General features: G+C 45.5%; 1 protein-coding gene across 6 annotated transcripts in view; it reads right to left on the bottom strand.

Annotated features, from left to right (window-relative positions):
- The window catches only part of FXN (frataxin), a 48,997-nt gene that overhangs the window by 15,781 nt on the left and 18,076 nt on the right, over nt 1–15,140 (bottom strand). For 4 of the 6 annotated variants that reach the window (XM_074017619.1, XM_045373144.3, XM_074017618.1 and 1 more), the window contains 2 exons: nt 13,561–13,681; nt 2,644–2,741 (listed from right to left, as the gene is read on the bottom strand). In XM_074017619.1, coding sequence (XP_073873720.1) covers nt 2,644–2,741; nt 13,561–13,681 — 219 coding nt within the window. Of the gene's footprint in view, nt 1–2,639; nt 2,742–10,063; nt 10,647–13,560; nt 13,682–15,140 lie in introns of those variants that run through there. The other 2 variants (XM_065530662.2, XM_074017620.1) reach the window with 2 other exon arrangements.

The following is a 15,140-nucleotide window of genomic DNA, read 5'->3' as shown; positions in this document are numbered from 1 at the left end:
CTTTTCAAATCAGACTCAAGGATGATCTTCACTGTTGATAATTTTATGGTTTTTTTTTTTTTTTCTGAGGCTTTGTTATTGACACAACAGCTTCTGGAAATCTTTTCCACAGAGAGTATGGGGGCTTCTTTGGCCAAGTTGGGTGGGTGCAGGCTCCAATGGCTCAGCAGCCACTGTCCGGGCCACAGCATGTCCACAACCTCTTACTCCTCTTCAGAGGTTTCTCCAGACATTACCGTGTGTCTGGTCATGCCATTCACCACAGGTATGAAAACAATGACAACGGCCCGAAGCTGCGGGATCCTCCCACGGAATCCTGTGCCTTTGCAGGCACAGCTACACGGCGCTCCCGTGCTCCGGCCTGCTCCTTCCAAGACAGGAGCGGGACGTCCAGGGTCCTGCTCCCCCAGACCCCGCAGTCTGTGTGGGCAGCAGGCCGGGAGTGGGGAGAGCCGTCCTGGTAGTGAGGGCCTGGAGCGGGACGGCTGTGTTAGGCAGCGTCCTGGCCTCCAGCGACCAGCAGAGTGACTCGGCTTCCGTCCCCCGCTGGGAGCTGCCATCTTGCCGCCACTTCCCACAGAAGCACTGAGAGATTGTCCTCAGGAAACGCTTCTCTCCCTCCCTTCCCCTGACTTCTACGCGGCGGTGGCCTCTCTGGATCCGCCGGAAACTGGACGCAGGAAGGGGAGGGGCCTGAGGTGGACCCAGGAGCCTGTGGTCTCTGGGTGTGGCCTTCTCCCGCTGATGCACTTCTTCAGTCTCACCCTGCCCCCCCCCCATATATATACACATATATATAATTTTTTTTGAGGAAGATAGTATCTGTGACAGTAAATAGCTTGCTCAGCAGATCTTTCCAAATTCCCATATTTCTGAACACAGCTAGGGTAAGAGCCTATTGCTGGACAGTGTGTCCAAATACGATATGGAAGTTTTCAGTCTCCAGATATGGGGAAAATTCTTTTGGGGTAGGTGCCTGCCCGATATTTACAAAGCCAATGATCCCCAAAAGTGATCGCTGGACTGAGCTGATCCACTTTGTTCCCCCGGAGATGGATAAGAACACACAGGCTCAAGCATGGCCAGGGTCAGGAAGAGTGACTGAAGCCACAGAGGCTAACTGGCCCACAGAGGTTAAAATCCTCCAACCTCCACACTAACTGGCTCTAAAAACCAATACGAGTTGTGAATTAGGGCCTTCCTAGAATGACAGTGATTTCTAGTGCTGTTTTTGTTAAACTCTAGCACACTTCCTGGATGAGAGTGTGGGGAAAGGAAACATAACACTATTTATTCTGAACAAAGCATTAGAGATCACAGAATGATAAATGGTATAATATTAATTGCCTAAAAATGATGTCAATGTTAGGGGGTAGAGTAAGGTTATAATTTTTTAAAAATGCAAATACCATTAGTCTTTCAAAGAATTCTATGCTGGCTTTATCTAGCCCTTTCCCAATTCATAGTCAACATGCTCTCTTTGGAAGTGCTAATGAATGACTGGATCTGAGAGCTTTTTGTGGGCATTTCTCTTTTACTTTCTTACAACCACTTCAACAGCAGCCAGGCTGCTGAGGGATGAGCGACATCTCTCACTGCATGTTCTCAGGCTTTCAGATGCTATGCAGGCTGCATTGTGTCTCCAACACAATCTTTTATTCCTCTACATTGAAAGCACATCAATGGAAAAGGCAGGAGGGATTAAATGCCCTAGAACAGCAATATAAAACACTCTGCCACCTCCACAGGGTACACAACCCCATCCTGCAAAGGGAATTCAAATAACCCTTTACCTGAGAGGCTCAAAACAAGTAGAGGTCAAACTTTAACTTGCTTTGAAGACAAAGTGCAACTTGTTCAAATGCTACAAGGTCAAAAGCAGCTTTTTTTTTAAAAGTCAGGGCAATGATTTAATAGAGGAAAACTGTCTAGGCTGAATTTGGAAAAGTTATAAGCTATTCACTTCAGATCTTCTTAATATCCTGATGCCTGCTTACAGTATCCAAATTGTCAGCAGGGAGAAGTTATATAACTAGAGTAAATTTTTCTACTGAGAATGAGACAGGCTGCAAAATATCAGGAAAGACTCAATTATAAGGATACTAACATAAGACAGTGACTTGTTTTTTTGCGGGGGAGAGGGGATAGGGTCTGGCCCTGTTGCCCAGACTGGAGTGCAGTGGCGTGATCTTGGCTCACTGCAACCTCCACCTCCTGGGCTCACGCTGAGGCTCAACCTCAGCCTTCCAAGTAGTTGCGACTATAGGCGTGTGCCACCACACCTGGCTAACTTTTGTATTTTTAGTACAGGCGGGGTTTTGTGACATTGCCCAGGCTTGTCTCAAACTCCTGAACTCAAGTGATCCACACTCTTGGCCTCCCATACTGCTGGGATTACAGGTGTGAGCCACTGCACCCAGCCGTGACTTTATTTTTCTTTTCTTTACAGAGCCAGGGACTCACTATGTCGCCCAGGTTGGTTCTGAACTGTCCTTAAGTGATCTTCCTACTTCAGCCTCTCAAAGTGTTGGATTACAGGTGTGAGTCACTGTGCTCAGCTGACATTTCTTAAATGGTCCACAATGTTGCATTTTGGAAGTCTTTAAGAATTACAGATGTTGACTTCTGAACATATCTACATACCTGGATGGAGAAGATAACCAGATTTGCTTGTTTGGCGTCTGCTTGTTGATCACGTAGGTTCCTAGATCTCCACCCAGTTTAACAGTTAAGACACCACTCTAGGGGATTAGGTGGAAAAAAGCATGAAGAAATTAAAACAAGAAAAAGTTAGCACTTTGTCATCATTGCTTCATGTTTTATCTCAACACTTTCCATTTCTACAAGTACACAAAATACACCATAAATAAATGTCTTTAATTTAGTATTTAGAAATAGGAGTTTGTGTAGGAAGAGCTTTGCTTTCAGAATCAGAATAGGATTAATCATAATGATGTTGTATCTTATAGAGCTTTGCCTGTTCCCTGTGAGGTCTGCAAGGAGAGAACGGTGATGGAGCTCAGAGAGTTAAGTGACCTGTCTGAGGTCTTGGTGCTGGCATCTGGGATTCCTGGTTTGTTGCCCTCAACCATCAACCAGAACATACTAGAGGACATAAAAAATGCAGACTCTAACTCTATTAGAGTACTACGTCAGCCCAAACATCAGACACGACAAGTCTATTACAGAAGAAGTAAAAGGAAGGAAAGGAAGTACGTAAACCATCTGTTTTGCTTGTCTTAGAAGAGCATTAGCTTCAGCTCTGTTGGTAGAAGGCAGAAACTCCAGATGAAGTTTTTTATTTCCAGACCCTTCCCATGCCTCTAACAAGCTTCTCAGATACTCCTCCAAGGCTTTATTTTTCTCTAAAGAGCCTTGAATTCTTCAAAAGACTGGTTGGTCCGTCTTTGAACAATAAATGCTCATTTAAATTTTAAAACACTCCTTCAACAAAAGAGTCCTTTACTTCTAAAGCCTGTGGTCTCTTTAAAATGGGTGAGATATGAAAGAAACAGCTACAGGGCTCAGTTCCCTGCATTGGAACTGGTAAGCAAGAGGGAGCCTGCTGTTCCCCATCTTGTGCATGACTTGCAGAGATACACAGCAGCAGCCTTTTTCTGTGTATTCTAGAGCCTCCAACCAATCGAGAGGCTTTGAATGATTCTTACAACACACTTTTGCAAATACAGAGAGCTATTTAGGCCAGCACTTTGGAAGGCCGAGGCAGGCAGATCGCTTGAGCCCAGGAGTTCCAGACAGGCCCAGGCAACATGGCAAAACCCTGTCTCTACTAAAAATGCAAAAATTAGCCAAGTGTGGTGGCATGCGCCTGTGGTCCCAGCTACTTGGGAAGCTGAAGTGGGAGGACTGCCTGAGCCCAGGAGGTTGAGGCTGCAGTGAGCTGAGATTACATCACTATACTCCAGACTGGGTGACAGAGTGAGACCCTGTCTCAAAAGCAAAGCAAAACAAAACAAAAAACCCAAAAAACAAAGAGCTATTGAAATTCCAGAGGGTAGTAACAATAATAATATAACTGATAGGAATGGGACAAGGGGCACTACTAGGTTATTTTTTTAAATAACATCTTTTTCTGATTCAAAAATAAATGCATAGAAATGATGGAGATGTCAGCAATGCAGACACTGATAAAAATATTAACCACTATTTACTCAGTTCCTACTGTGCCAGGCTTGGTGTTTGGCACTTTGTGTAAATTGTTTCCAACTTGACTATAATTCTTGGAGGTAGGATTCATTATTCCAGTTTCACAGATGAGAACAGAGGTTCATAGTAAAGAGTACTTAGTAATTGGCAGAGCTAATCTTAAATCTAGGTCTGTGTGGGTCCAAAGACACTGTTCTTTCTATAACATGAAGTATTTTCTCGATCCCATTAACCAGAGATAAAAGATATTCACTCTCAGGTATTAGCTGCCAGTTTTTGTTTGTTTGTTTTTACAACAGGATCTTGCTCTGTTGCTTAGGCTGCAGCAGTGGCAGAAGCATGGCTCGCTGCAGCCTCAAACCCCTACCCTCAAGTGATCCTCTGCCTCAGTCCCTGCCTCCGGAGAGCTGGGACTACAAGTACCACACCTGTCTAATTTTAACATTTTTCTTTTGTAGAGATGAGGTCTCGCTATATTGACCAGGCTAGTTTCAAACTTCTGGCCTCAAGTGATCTTCCCACCTCGGCCTCCCAAAGTGCTGGGATTATGTTACAGGTGTGAGCTACTGCACTCGGCCCCATTTTTTTTTTCTTTTATTTTACTATAGTAAAAAGCACATAATGCTAAATTTATCATATTAACCATTTTAAGTGTACAGTACAATAAGGCATATTCACACTGCTGGGCAGCATAACTCTAGAACTTTTAATCTTGTAACACTGAAACTCTATGCCCATGAGACACTAACTTCCCCATCCCATAGCCCTTAGTAACCACCTGTCTACTTTCTGTTTCTATGATTTTGACTTACCTTTTTTAAAATTGAAAATAAAAATTATACATTTATGGTGGTGTTTCTATGGTTTTTGACTACTTTTGACTACTTTATGAGTGGAATCATAAGTATTTGTCCTTTTATGACTTGACTGCCAGTTTTTGAAAGCATTTTTTTAAAAGGACTAGGATTATACCATACATAAGTTTGTTTTAAAGACATTTTTTTCCCCGAAACCCATTTTTATTGTTTTGGTATGACTATATTTCATTTATTTAAAAGTTTCTTAAACCTGAGGCCGTGTGTGGTGACTCATGCTTGTAATCCTGGCACTTTGGGAAGCCGAAGTGGGAGGATTGCTTGGGCACAGGAGTTCAAGACCAGACTGGGCAACATGGTAAAACCTTGTTTTTACAAAAAATTACAAATTTGCTGCATGTGGTGGTGCGCACCTATAGTCACAGCTACTTGGTAGGCTGAGGTGGGAGAATCACTTGAGCCTCAGAGATTGAGGCTGCAATAATCGGTGATCATGCCACCACACTTCAGCCTGGGTGACACAGGGACTTTTGTCTCAAAAACAAATAAATAAAAGTTCCTTAAGACTGTACAATTCAGGAGTTTTTAGTATTTCACAAAGTGTGAAAACATCACCACTATTTAATTCCAGGCTGTTTCCATTGCCCCCCAAAAAAAGCCTGCACCCATTAATACTCACTCTCTATTTCCTACTCATCCCATACACAGAGTTTTATAAATGATTTTTCCATGAGATAACAGGCTCAAAGAATCAACACACAAGCATTGGTAATCTGTCCTCTTTGTGGCCCTTAAATGCTCCAATTGTGCATTGCACCCTATACTGGGGGGGCACCATCCAGCAGAAAGGGCAGAGGACTGAGTAAAAGATGCGAGTTCCAGGTCTGGTCTCATCACTGATCAGTGGTGCCTGTCTCCCACGATGTCTGTCCTGCCTCCTTCCAGGACTCAGGGCAAGAACCAGAGTCTGATACATGCTCAAGGTCTCTGCACTTGCATCCATCACCACAATGCCTCAGCACACAGCAAATCAGGGGGTGCACATACAACCACTGAAGCCAAAATAGACTCTTTCCTAGTGGAATTGGAAATCTTTTGAGTGACTCCAGGCATCAGGCCACTCTTTTGCAAAGGGCATATTAATAAACAAATGTGACAGCCCTTCTAGCTCCACACCTCTCAAGCTATTTTCGCCCCGTCACCTTCTCTGCAGTCCACTTCCTCCCTCCCCACACGAGACCCGCTCATCTCTACCCTGATACCACTCTGTGGGTCCCACTGCCTCGTGGTGCTTCCTGTCTGCATTCACAGCTGCCTGTCTGCTTGCTTGTCCCCTGACCTCCACTACTTTAAGCACCTTGGCAGCAGGAGATTTGTCTTTTCATGCTAACATCTGCAGATCTAGCACCTTCATTCCTCCTGCAAAAAGGACATTTGTGGATGAATGACCAACTGGTCAAACAGTGAATGAGCGGATGATGACCAGGTAGTGTGATACCATCTGCCCAAGTTAGGACAAGGTTCCACAGGGCAGAAAACCCCAATGCTTAACTTCTTCCCACCAGTCCGTTCACTGTAATTAGATGTTTTCCCCCACAGATCTTGAAACTATTTTAGAAGGAAAGTGGTGGCAGGAAAGAAACTAGCTGCATTAGTTCAGCAGAAATTCTTAATGCTTTTGGAACTGACTCCAAATAGACCAGATAAAGAGGGCTTTCTCTTTATCATTATTATTCCTTAGACAATCTGAGTCTATTTTGGGAGTGTGCATGCCCTTAAGTGCAGGAGGAATAGTCAAAATATGTAGCAGTTTCTGAGACATGGGCACTAGCCAATCAGCACAGACAGTGGCCACAGCTGGTGAGTCTTATCGACTCCTCCTAGTCAAGATCAGCCCTACCCATGTATGAGCCAAAATAGCGATTACTGTTGTCACCAGCTCACTTGTAGAAATAGACACATATAAGATGGCATGTTGAGTCTGGAGACTTCACATACCCATGACCTCCTTCATTTCTAAAGTAGATACCAACTTGCTAGGATGCGTTTTTTCCCTATGTCATTTTAGTTGATCCTCATATAAATCTGAAGAGAGGAGGTTAATGTCACTAATTTCATAGCTGAGGAACTTGTGGCTCACAAAAGTTAGAAATTCATTTAAGGATTCTTGGAAAGAAAATACAAATCCAGGATGCTAAGGCAGATTCTTTGTCTCCATATCCAATAAGATGGTGCCTCACTGGGCTGGGAGCAGTGATCTATGCCTGCAATGCCAGCACTTTGGGGGGCCGAGGCAGTTGGATCGCTTGAGGTCAAGAGTTCAAGACCAGCCAGGCCAACATGGTGAAATGCTGAAACCCCATTTCTACTAAAAATACAAAAAAAAATTAGCTGGACATAGTGGCGTGCGCCTGTAATTCCAGCTACTTGGGAGGCTGAGGCAGGAGAATCCCTTGAGCCCGGGAGGTGGTGGTTGCAGTGAGCTGAGATCGTGCCACTGCACTCCAGCCTGGGCAACAGAGTGAGACTCTGTCTCAAAAAAAAAAAAAACAAAGATGCTGCCTCTGAGCAGGGGTTTTTAACTTGGGATTAAGTGGTCTCAGGGGGCTGCAAACACTTACAGCTTGAAGCTGAAATGGTATTCCTGAGTGTGCTAAATGAAGTGTAGCCTAAAACTGCCTCCTTACATATTTTAAGTTTGGATCTAAGGGCTTCTCTCTACATAGTGAACTGTAATCTACTCTTCTACCAATCACCGAGTTTTGGCTAATCAAAGGCGGCCAACTGTTCAAACCATGTTTAAGGCAAACACCAAGCTGTAACCAAGCCGGCTGTTTCTGTACCTCACTTTTATTTTCTGTATGTCACTTTCCTTTTTCTGTGCATAAATCCTAAATCCTCTCCAACCACGTGGCGCACTATGGAGTCTCTCTGAACCTGTTCTTGTTGCAGCCTTCCCAATTTGTGAATCAGTCTTTGCTCAATAAAACTCTGTTAAATTTAATGTGTTTAAAGTTTTTTTTTTTTTTTTTTTTTTTTTTTTTACAGGCGAGTATGGAAGTTTTTCTTGGGAGAGGGACCGGAGCAGTCATCAGATTCTTAGAGGGAGGTATTGATCCAAAAAAGATGAAGAACCCTCAGCTCTAAGACAGTAATATGCTGACACCTTAGTGAATAAAGAACATGTCAACAAGCAAATCCTCATTAAAATATCTAAGAGGCCAGGACTCCACCTGGGAAAAAAAGGAGGGCAGTTTGGAGGTAACTTCAGATAGTGTGATGACTCTAACAGTCTCTAGGCAGATTTTGCTAGGTCAAGTGCAGTAGACTCCACAGCTGCCTAGTGACAAGAGGTGCTTTCAGCTCTGGTGCAGTGTCTTCTGTAATGACCAGTGCCAGTACGGGGTGAAGCCTGGGGCCAGACATTGGCATCCATCCATTACATGGACCACTTGATCAGATGACACACCAGTTAAGAAGCCACTTAAGTCTCCCCCTCCACAGGGAAAAAAGAGAAGAACAGATGTCTTCTTGGGTGTATCTGGATTACTGCTTTCATTTGTCTACTTGGCCAGTAGTAAGTTGGTAAAAGGTGTATAAATGCTGAGAGGCATCAATGAAAGCATGTTTTGGAAAAGTCTCATTTACATAGTGAATCAATATTTATTAAGTCCCTACTATGTACTTGGCACTGTTCCAGACACTGGGATCACAGTGAGAGGTGACAATGTGCTAGCAGCCCTCACTCAGCGCCTCCTTGGCCTCCGCGTCCACTCTGGCAGTGCTTGAGGAGCCCTTCAGCCGGCCACGGTATGGTGGGAGTCCCTTTGGGCTGGCTGAGGTCGGAGTCGCTTACCTCTGCTTGTGGGGAGTGTGGAGGGAGAGGCGCAGGCGGGAACCGGGGCTGTGCTGGGCTCTCACGGGCCAGTGCGAGTTCTGGTGGGCGTGGGCGCAGGCTCGGGGGGCTGCACAAGGAGCGGCCTGGCCTGCGGAGCCGCTGGCCCAGAGCAGTGAGGGGCTTAGCACCTGGGCCAGCAGCTACGGAGGTTGCGCGGGGTCCCCCAGCAGTGCTGGCCCGCCAGCGCTGCACTCAAATTCTCGCAGGGCCTTAGCTGCCTCCCCACGGAGCAGGGCTCCGGACCTCCAGCCCGCCATGTCTGCACTCCCCCGCCTAAGGTGGACTCCCGCACCGCCCAAGCCTCCCCTAGGGGCGCTGCCCCCACTCTCGCCCCCTGCTCTGTGGTGCTGGGTCCCATCCACAGCCCAAGGGCTGAGGAGTGCAGGCGCAGCTCAGGACTGGCAGGCAGCTCTGCCTGCAGCCCCAGTGCAGGATCCACTAGGTGAAGCCAGCTGGGCTCCTGAGCCGGATGGGGACTTGGAGAACTTTTATTTCTAGCTGGAGGATTGTATGTGTACCAATTAGCACTCTGTGTCTAGCTCAAAGTTTGTAAATACACCAATCGGTACTCTGTGTCTAGCTCAAGGTTTGTAAATACACCAATTGGTACTCTGTACCTAGCTAACTCTGTGTCTAGCTAACCTAGTGGGGACTTAGAGAACTTTTCTGTCTAGCACTCTGTCTAGCTCAAGGATTGTAAACGCACCAATCAGCACTCTGTGTCTAGCTCAGGCTTTGTAAATACACCAATCAGTACTCTGTGTCTAGCTCAAGGATTATAAACACACCCATCAGCACTCTGTCAAAACAGACCAATCAGCTCTCTGTAAAACAGACCAATCAGCTCTCTGTAAAATGGACCAATTGGCAGGATGTGGGTGGGGTCAGACAAGGAAATAAAAGCAGGCTTCCCCAGCCAGCCAGTAGCAACCTGCTTGGGTCCCTTTCCACACAGTGGAAGCTTTGTTTGCTTGGGTCCCTTTCCACACTGTGGAAACTTTGTTCTTTCGCTCTTTGCAATAAATCTTGCTGCTTTTCACTCTTTAGGTCAACACTACCTTTATGAGCTATAACACTCACCACGAAGGTCTGCAACTTCATTTCTAAAGTCAATGAGACCACGAACCCACCGGGAAGAACTAGCAACTCCAGACGCACTGCCTTAAAGAGCTGTAACACTCACCACCAAGGTCTGCAGCTTCACTCCTGACAGCGAGACCACGAACCCACCAGAATGGAAGAAGCTCCAGACACATCTGACCATCTGAAGGAACAAACTCTGGACACACCATCTTTAAGAACTGTAACACTTACCGCGAGGGTCCGCGGCTTCATTCTTGAAGTCAGTGAGAACAAGAACCCACCAATTCTGGACACAAAAGAATGGACAGCATCCCTGCTGTCAAGGAGCTCAGTCTATTATAGGTGGTAGCTGACATGTAAATAGACAATTATAACACAGAGGGATCAGTGCTCCACAGAGTCATCCTCAGCGTGCTGGGCAAGGGAGAAAGGAAGGACCATGTCTGCTTAAGAGTATCTAGGAAAGCTTCACAAAGGAGGTAACTTCCAGCTATACCTCAGGGGAGGAAAAGACTGCCCTCCCACAAAGCTCAAGTAATATTAATACCAAACATGAAATACATAAATTAGTTAGCACCTGAAGGACTCTAATCAGTAATTCACACTCTAGGGTACAGAGTTAGCATTTCAATGTAGTTAATCACAAGTCCAAACTGCAGATGGCAGCCACTATATATCTTTAGCTTTCTAAATCTACACTTAAAACATTTGCTAATTAGTAAATGATTTGTTAGAAACAATTTTACCCTTGAGTGATACTCAAAGCATATGAATTGGCTAGAAAAATATAGGCATCTCTTCCTTTGAAAGAATAGGTTACAGAATCTGGAAAGCCTACCAGCCTAATATTGTCTTCAGAGAGACACACTCAGGGCAGGAATTAGGAAGGTTCTGTGACCCACTACTGAGAGCAGAAGGTTTTGTCACCTGGTTCAAATTGAGTCAATGATGTGAGAAATAAAAATAAAATCCTAAGCTCCCAACTGACTCAACAAACCATCTCTTGGCCAAGGGGAGCCCAGAGATACCTTAAAAAAATTTAAGTTTTGGCCATGATGGGAAAGGAGTTTCAACAGGCCTTGTTCTACTCCCTCCCTCACTAACTGCCATTAGTTTCTTTTCCCCCCTAAGGGCTAAACAGAAACTAGCCCTTCAAAAGACTAACTTGAGGCCATGTGTGGTGGCTCACGCCTGTAATCCCAGCACTTTGGAACTGCCTGTAATCCCGGCACTTTGGGAGGCCGAAGCAGGTGGATTACCTGAGGTGAGGAGTTCAAGACTAGCCTGACAACAACAGGGCGAAACCCCGTCTATACTAAAAATATAAAAAAAATTAGCCGGGCGTGGTGGCAGGCACCTGTAGTCCCAGCTGCTTGGGAGGCTGAGACAAGAGAATCGCTTGAGCCCAGGAGGCGGAGGTTGCGGTGAGCCAAGATCGCGCCACTACACTCCAGCCTAGGCTACAGAGCGAGACTCTGTCTCAAAAAGAAAAAGAAAAAAAAAAAAAAAAGACTGACTTCACCACTGGTATCAACCAATCATCTAATTCTGCTCTTCCCTCACTGTCCTTATAGTCAGGCTTGATACCTTCTGGAAGACTTGGTTGCTTGCTCCATCATGTGGAATGCCTTCTCCATCCAGTGCTCCCGCTGCAATTTCCAACACCATTTCTATCCCTTTAGTCTGATGGCTGATTGCCCTCAACAATTCCATGATTGAATCCAAAATACACGCTTTGTGACATTTCCTGGTATTAGTTAATTGCCATCAAGAGGATTAACATCTTTGAGGGGCTGGGCGCTGTGGCTCACACCTGTAATCCCAGCACTTTGGGAGGCTGAGGTAGGAGGATTACTTGAGTTCAGGAGTTCAAAACCAGCCTGGCCAATGTGGTGAAACACTGTCTCTACTAAAAATACAAAAATTAGCTGGGTGTTGGCCGGGCGCGGTGGCTCAAGCCTGTAATCCCAGCACTTTGGGAGGCCGAGACGGGCGGATCACGAGGTCAGGAGATCGAGACCATCCTGGCTAATATGGTGAAACCCCGTCTCTACTAAAAAATACAAAAAACTAGCCGGGCGAGGTGGTGGGCGCCTGTAGTCCCAGCTACTCGGGAGGCTGAGGCAGGAGAATGGCGTAAACCCGGGAGGCGGAGCTTGCAGTGAGCTGAGATCCGGCCACTGCACTCCAGCCTGGGCGACAAAGCGAGACTCCGTCTCAAAAAAAAAAAAAAAAAAAAAAATTAGCTGGGTGTGTGGGCGTGTGCCTGTAATTCCAGCTACTCGGGAGGTTGAGGCAGGAGAATTGCTTGAACCCGAGAAGCAGAGGTTGCAGTGAGGTCATGCCACTGCTCTCCAGCCTGAATAACAGATGGAGACTCCGTCTCAAAAAACAAACAAACAGACAAACAAACAAACCCAGAAAACCATCTTTGAGGGATTTTCTGCCTCTGGCAAAAAAGAACTACTCTAAGGCCTAAGCAATAATTCTAATTCCAAAGGCAGACCCTTGCCCAAATCTGCCACCTGGTGGCCAGTCGATAAAGACCAGCACTTCCCTGGCTTCTAGGATCTGGGGCTAATGTTTCATCCAACTCAGAAGTTCTCACACCAAGCCTGATCTGGTGGCTCATGCCTGTAATCCCAACACTTTGGAAGGCTGAGGGGGGTGGACCATTTGAGGTCAGGAGATCAAGACCAGCCTAACCAACATGGTGAAACCCCATCTTTACTAAAATACAAAAAGTAGCCGGGCATGGTGGCAGATGCCTGTAATCCCAGCTACTCGGGAGGCTGAGGCAGGAGAATTGCCTGAACCCAGGAAGCGGAGGTCACAGTGACCCGAGATTGCGCTACTGCACTCCAGTCTGGGCGACAGAGTGAGACTCCCTCAAAAAAAAAAAAAAAAAAAAAAAAGCAAGTTCTCATACTAGCTGCACACTGGAATTATCTGTGGAGCTTAAAAATTCCAGTGCCCTGCCCAGGCCATGCCACACCCCAGTCCAAGTAATCAAAATCTCTAGGAACAAGACCTAGAGAGACACATTAGAATCCCAGGTGAGCTTTTCAAAAATATGCTTCTCAGGAATGCACCCGACCTACCCCATCACTGTCTCACAGGAGCAGGGCTCAACTCTCTGTAATCTGAATAACTTCTGGGCAGTTCTCTTACCCCTGCTGAAGAACTGTAGGTCTAGTTTGTTGTTTGCTCCATCTGCCTGCCGAACAAACACACATTCTGGCCCCTCTCTGATTTGTCTTCATGGGTATCCACTGAAGCCGGAAAATGAGGCTCAGAGAGGCTGAGTGACTTGCCCAGGGTCACAACAAGCCTGGCAGAGCTGGGCTGCAGCTTGAAGCCTAGTCTTATCTATTTATTTATTTATTTGAGACGGAGTCTCGCTTTGCAGCCCAGGCTGGAGTGCAGTGGCGTGATTTCGGCTCACTGCAACCTCCGCCTCCCGGAGCCCTAGTCTTTTAATCCCACCCACAACTCCATGCTACGTGATGCTTAGCTCTGCTGCAGGGGAATTCTTCATTTTAGTGAACTAAAATTCTTAGAGGGGGAAACAGAAAAATAAAAGAAGTCAAGAGGTACCCCAAAGGAAACATCATAGTCCTCAAAGGTGTATGGCTTGTCTGCAAGGTCTTCAAAAAACTCTGCTAAAGAGTCCAGCGTTTCCTCTGCTAGTCTTTCATAGGTGGTGTCATCTAGAGAGCTGCAGGGGAAACACAAAACCCAAAACACGATTACCAAACACTTCCATTCTACTAATACCAAATTTACACACTTGTTATTTAAGTTCATTAAACTGATGAAAATAACATGTACAAAGTAAAAGTTTGTCCTTTTTTTTTCTAGATGGAGTCTCACTCTGTCACCCAGGCTGGAGTGCAGTATCTGGTCTAAACTCCTGATATCAAGTGAGCCACATGCCTCGGCCTCTTGAAATGTTAGGATTACAGGTGTGAGGCACCATGCCTGGCCCAAAGTAAAAATTTAAACAGCACGGAAGGGGTTACAGAAAGAAGCAGGCAGCCCCCATTCCCAGAAGCAGCTACAAATAATAGTCCTTTCTGGGCCAGGTGGCAAGGTGGCTCATGCCTGTAATCCCAGCACTTTGGAAGGCCGAGGTGGGTGGCTCACCTGAGGTCAAGAGTTCGAAACTAGCCAGGTCAATATGGCGAAACCCTGTATCTATTAAAAATACAAAAATTATCATGTCCTTTGCAGGGGCATGGATGAAGCTGGAAATCATCATTCTCAGCAAACTAACACATGAACAGAAAACCAAACACCACATGTTCTCACTCATAAGTGGGAGTTGAACAATGAGAACACATGGACACAGGGAGGGGAACATCATACACTGGGGCCTGTCGGGGGGGTGGGAGGCAAGGGGAGGGAGAACATTAGGACAAATATCTAATGCATGAGAGGCTTAAAGCCTAGACGACGGGTTGATGGGTGCAGCAAACTACCATGGCACACGTTTATCTATGTAATAAACCTGCACATTCTGCACATGTATCACAGAACTTACAGTATAATAATAATAATAATAAATTAGCTGTGTGTGGTGGCGTGACCTTGTAGTTCCAGCTACTCGTGATGGTGAGGCACAAGAATTGCTTGAAACCAGGAGGCAGAAGTTGCAGTGAGCTGACATCGTGCCACTGTACTCCAGCCTGGGTGACAGAGCGAGGCTGTCTCAGAAAAAAAAAAAAAAGTCTTTTCTGTATCCTTCTATCTGCATATTCTTTTTAATATACAAATGAAGCATTTTGCATTTTTTCACTTAATTGTGTCTTAGAAATTTGCATTTTTTCACTTAATTATGTCTTAGAAATTGTTCTATATTAGCACCTATGGATTTTTATAATATTTAATTTTATGTTATTTACCCAGTCCTCTTTAGCTGGACATGAAGGATGCTTCCATTGCTTTTGTTATTAAAATTTTGCTTTTGCCCAAAATTTTGTTGGGCAAATCACAAAGTGGGAGAAAATATTCATATTACATACATCTGAAAAATGATTCATCCAGAATATATAAAGAACACCGGCTGGGCGCAGTGGCTCACGCCTGTAATCCCAGCACTTTGGATGGATGAGGTGAGTGGATCACTTGAGGTCAGGAGTTCGAGATCAGCCTGGCCAACATGGTGAAACTCCATC

The sequence above is a fragment of the Macaca fascicularis genome, chromosome 15, assembly GCF_037993035.2.
Source record: "Macaca fascicularis isolate 582-1 chromosome 15, T2T-MFA8v1.1".
In the NCBI taxonomy this organism is placed as follows: Eukaryota; Metazoa; Chordata; class Mammalia; order Primates; family Cercopithecidae; genus Macaca; species Macaca fascicularis.
The sequence above is the reverse complement of the archived record's forward strand: the minus strand, read 5'-3'. Positions and strand labels throughout refer to the sequence as shown.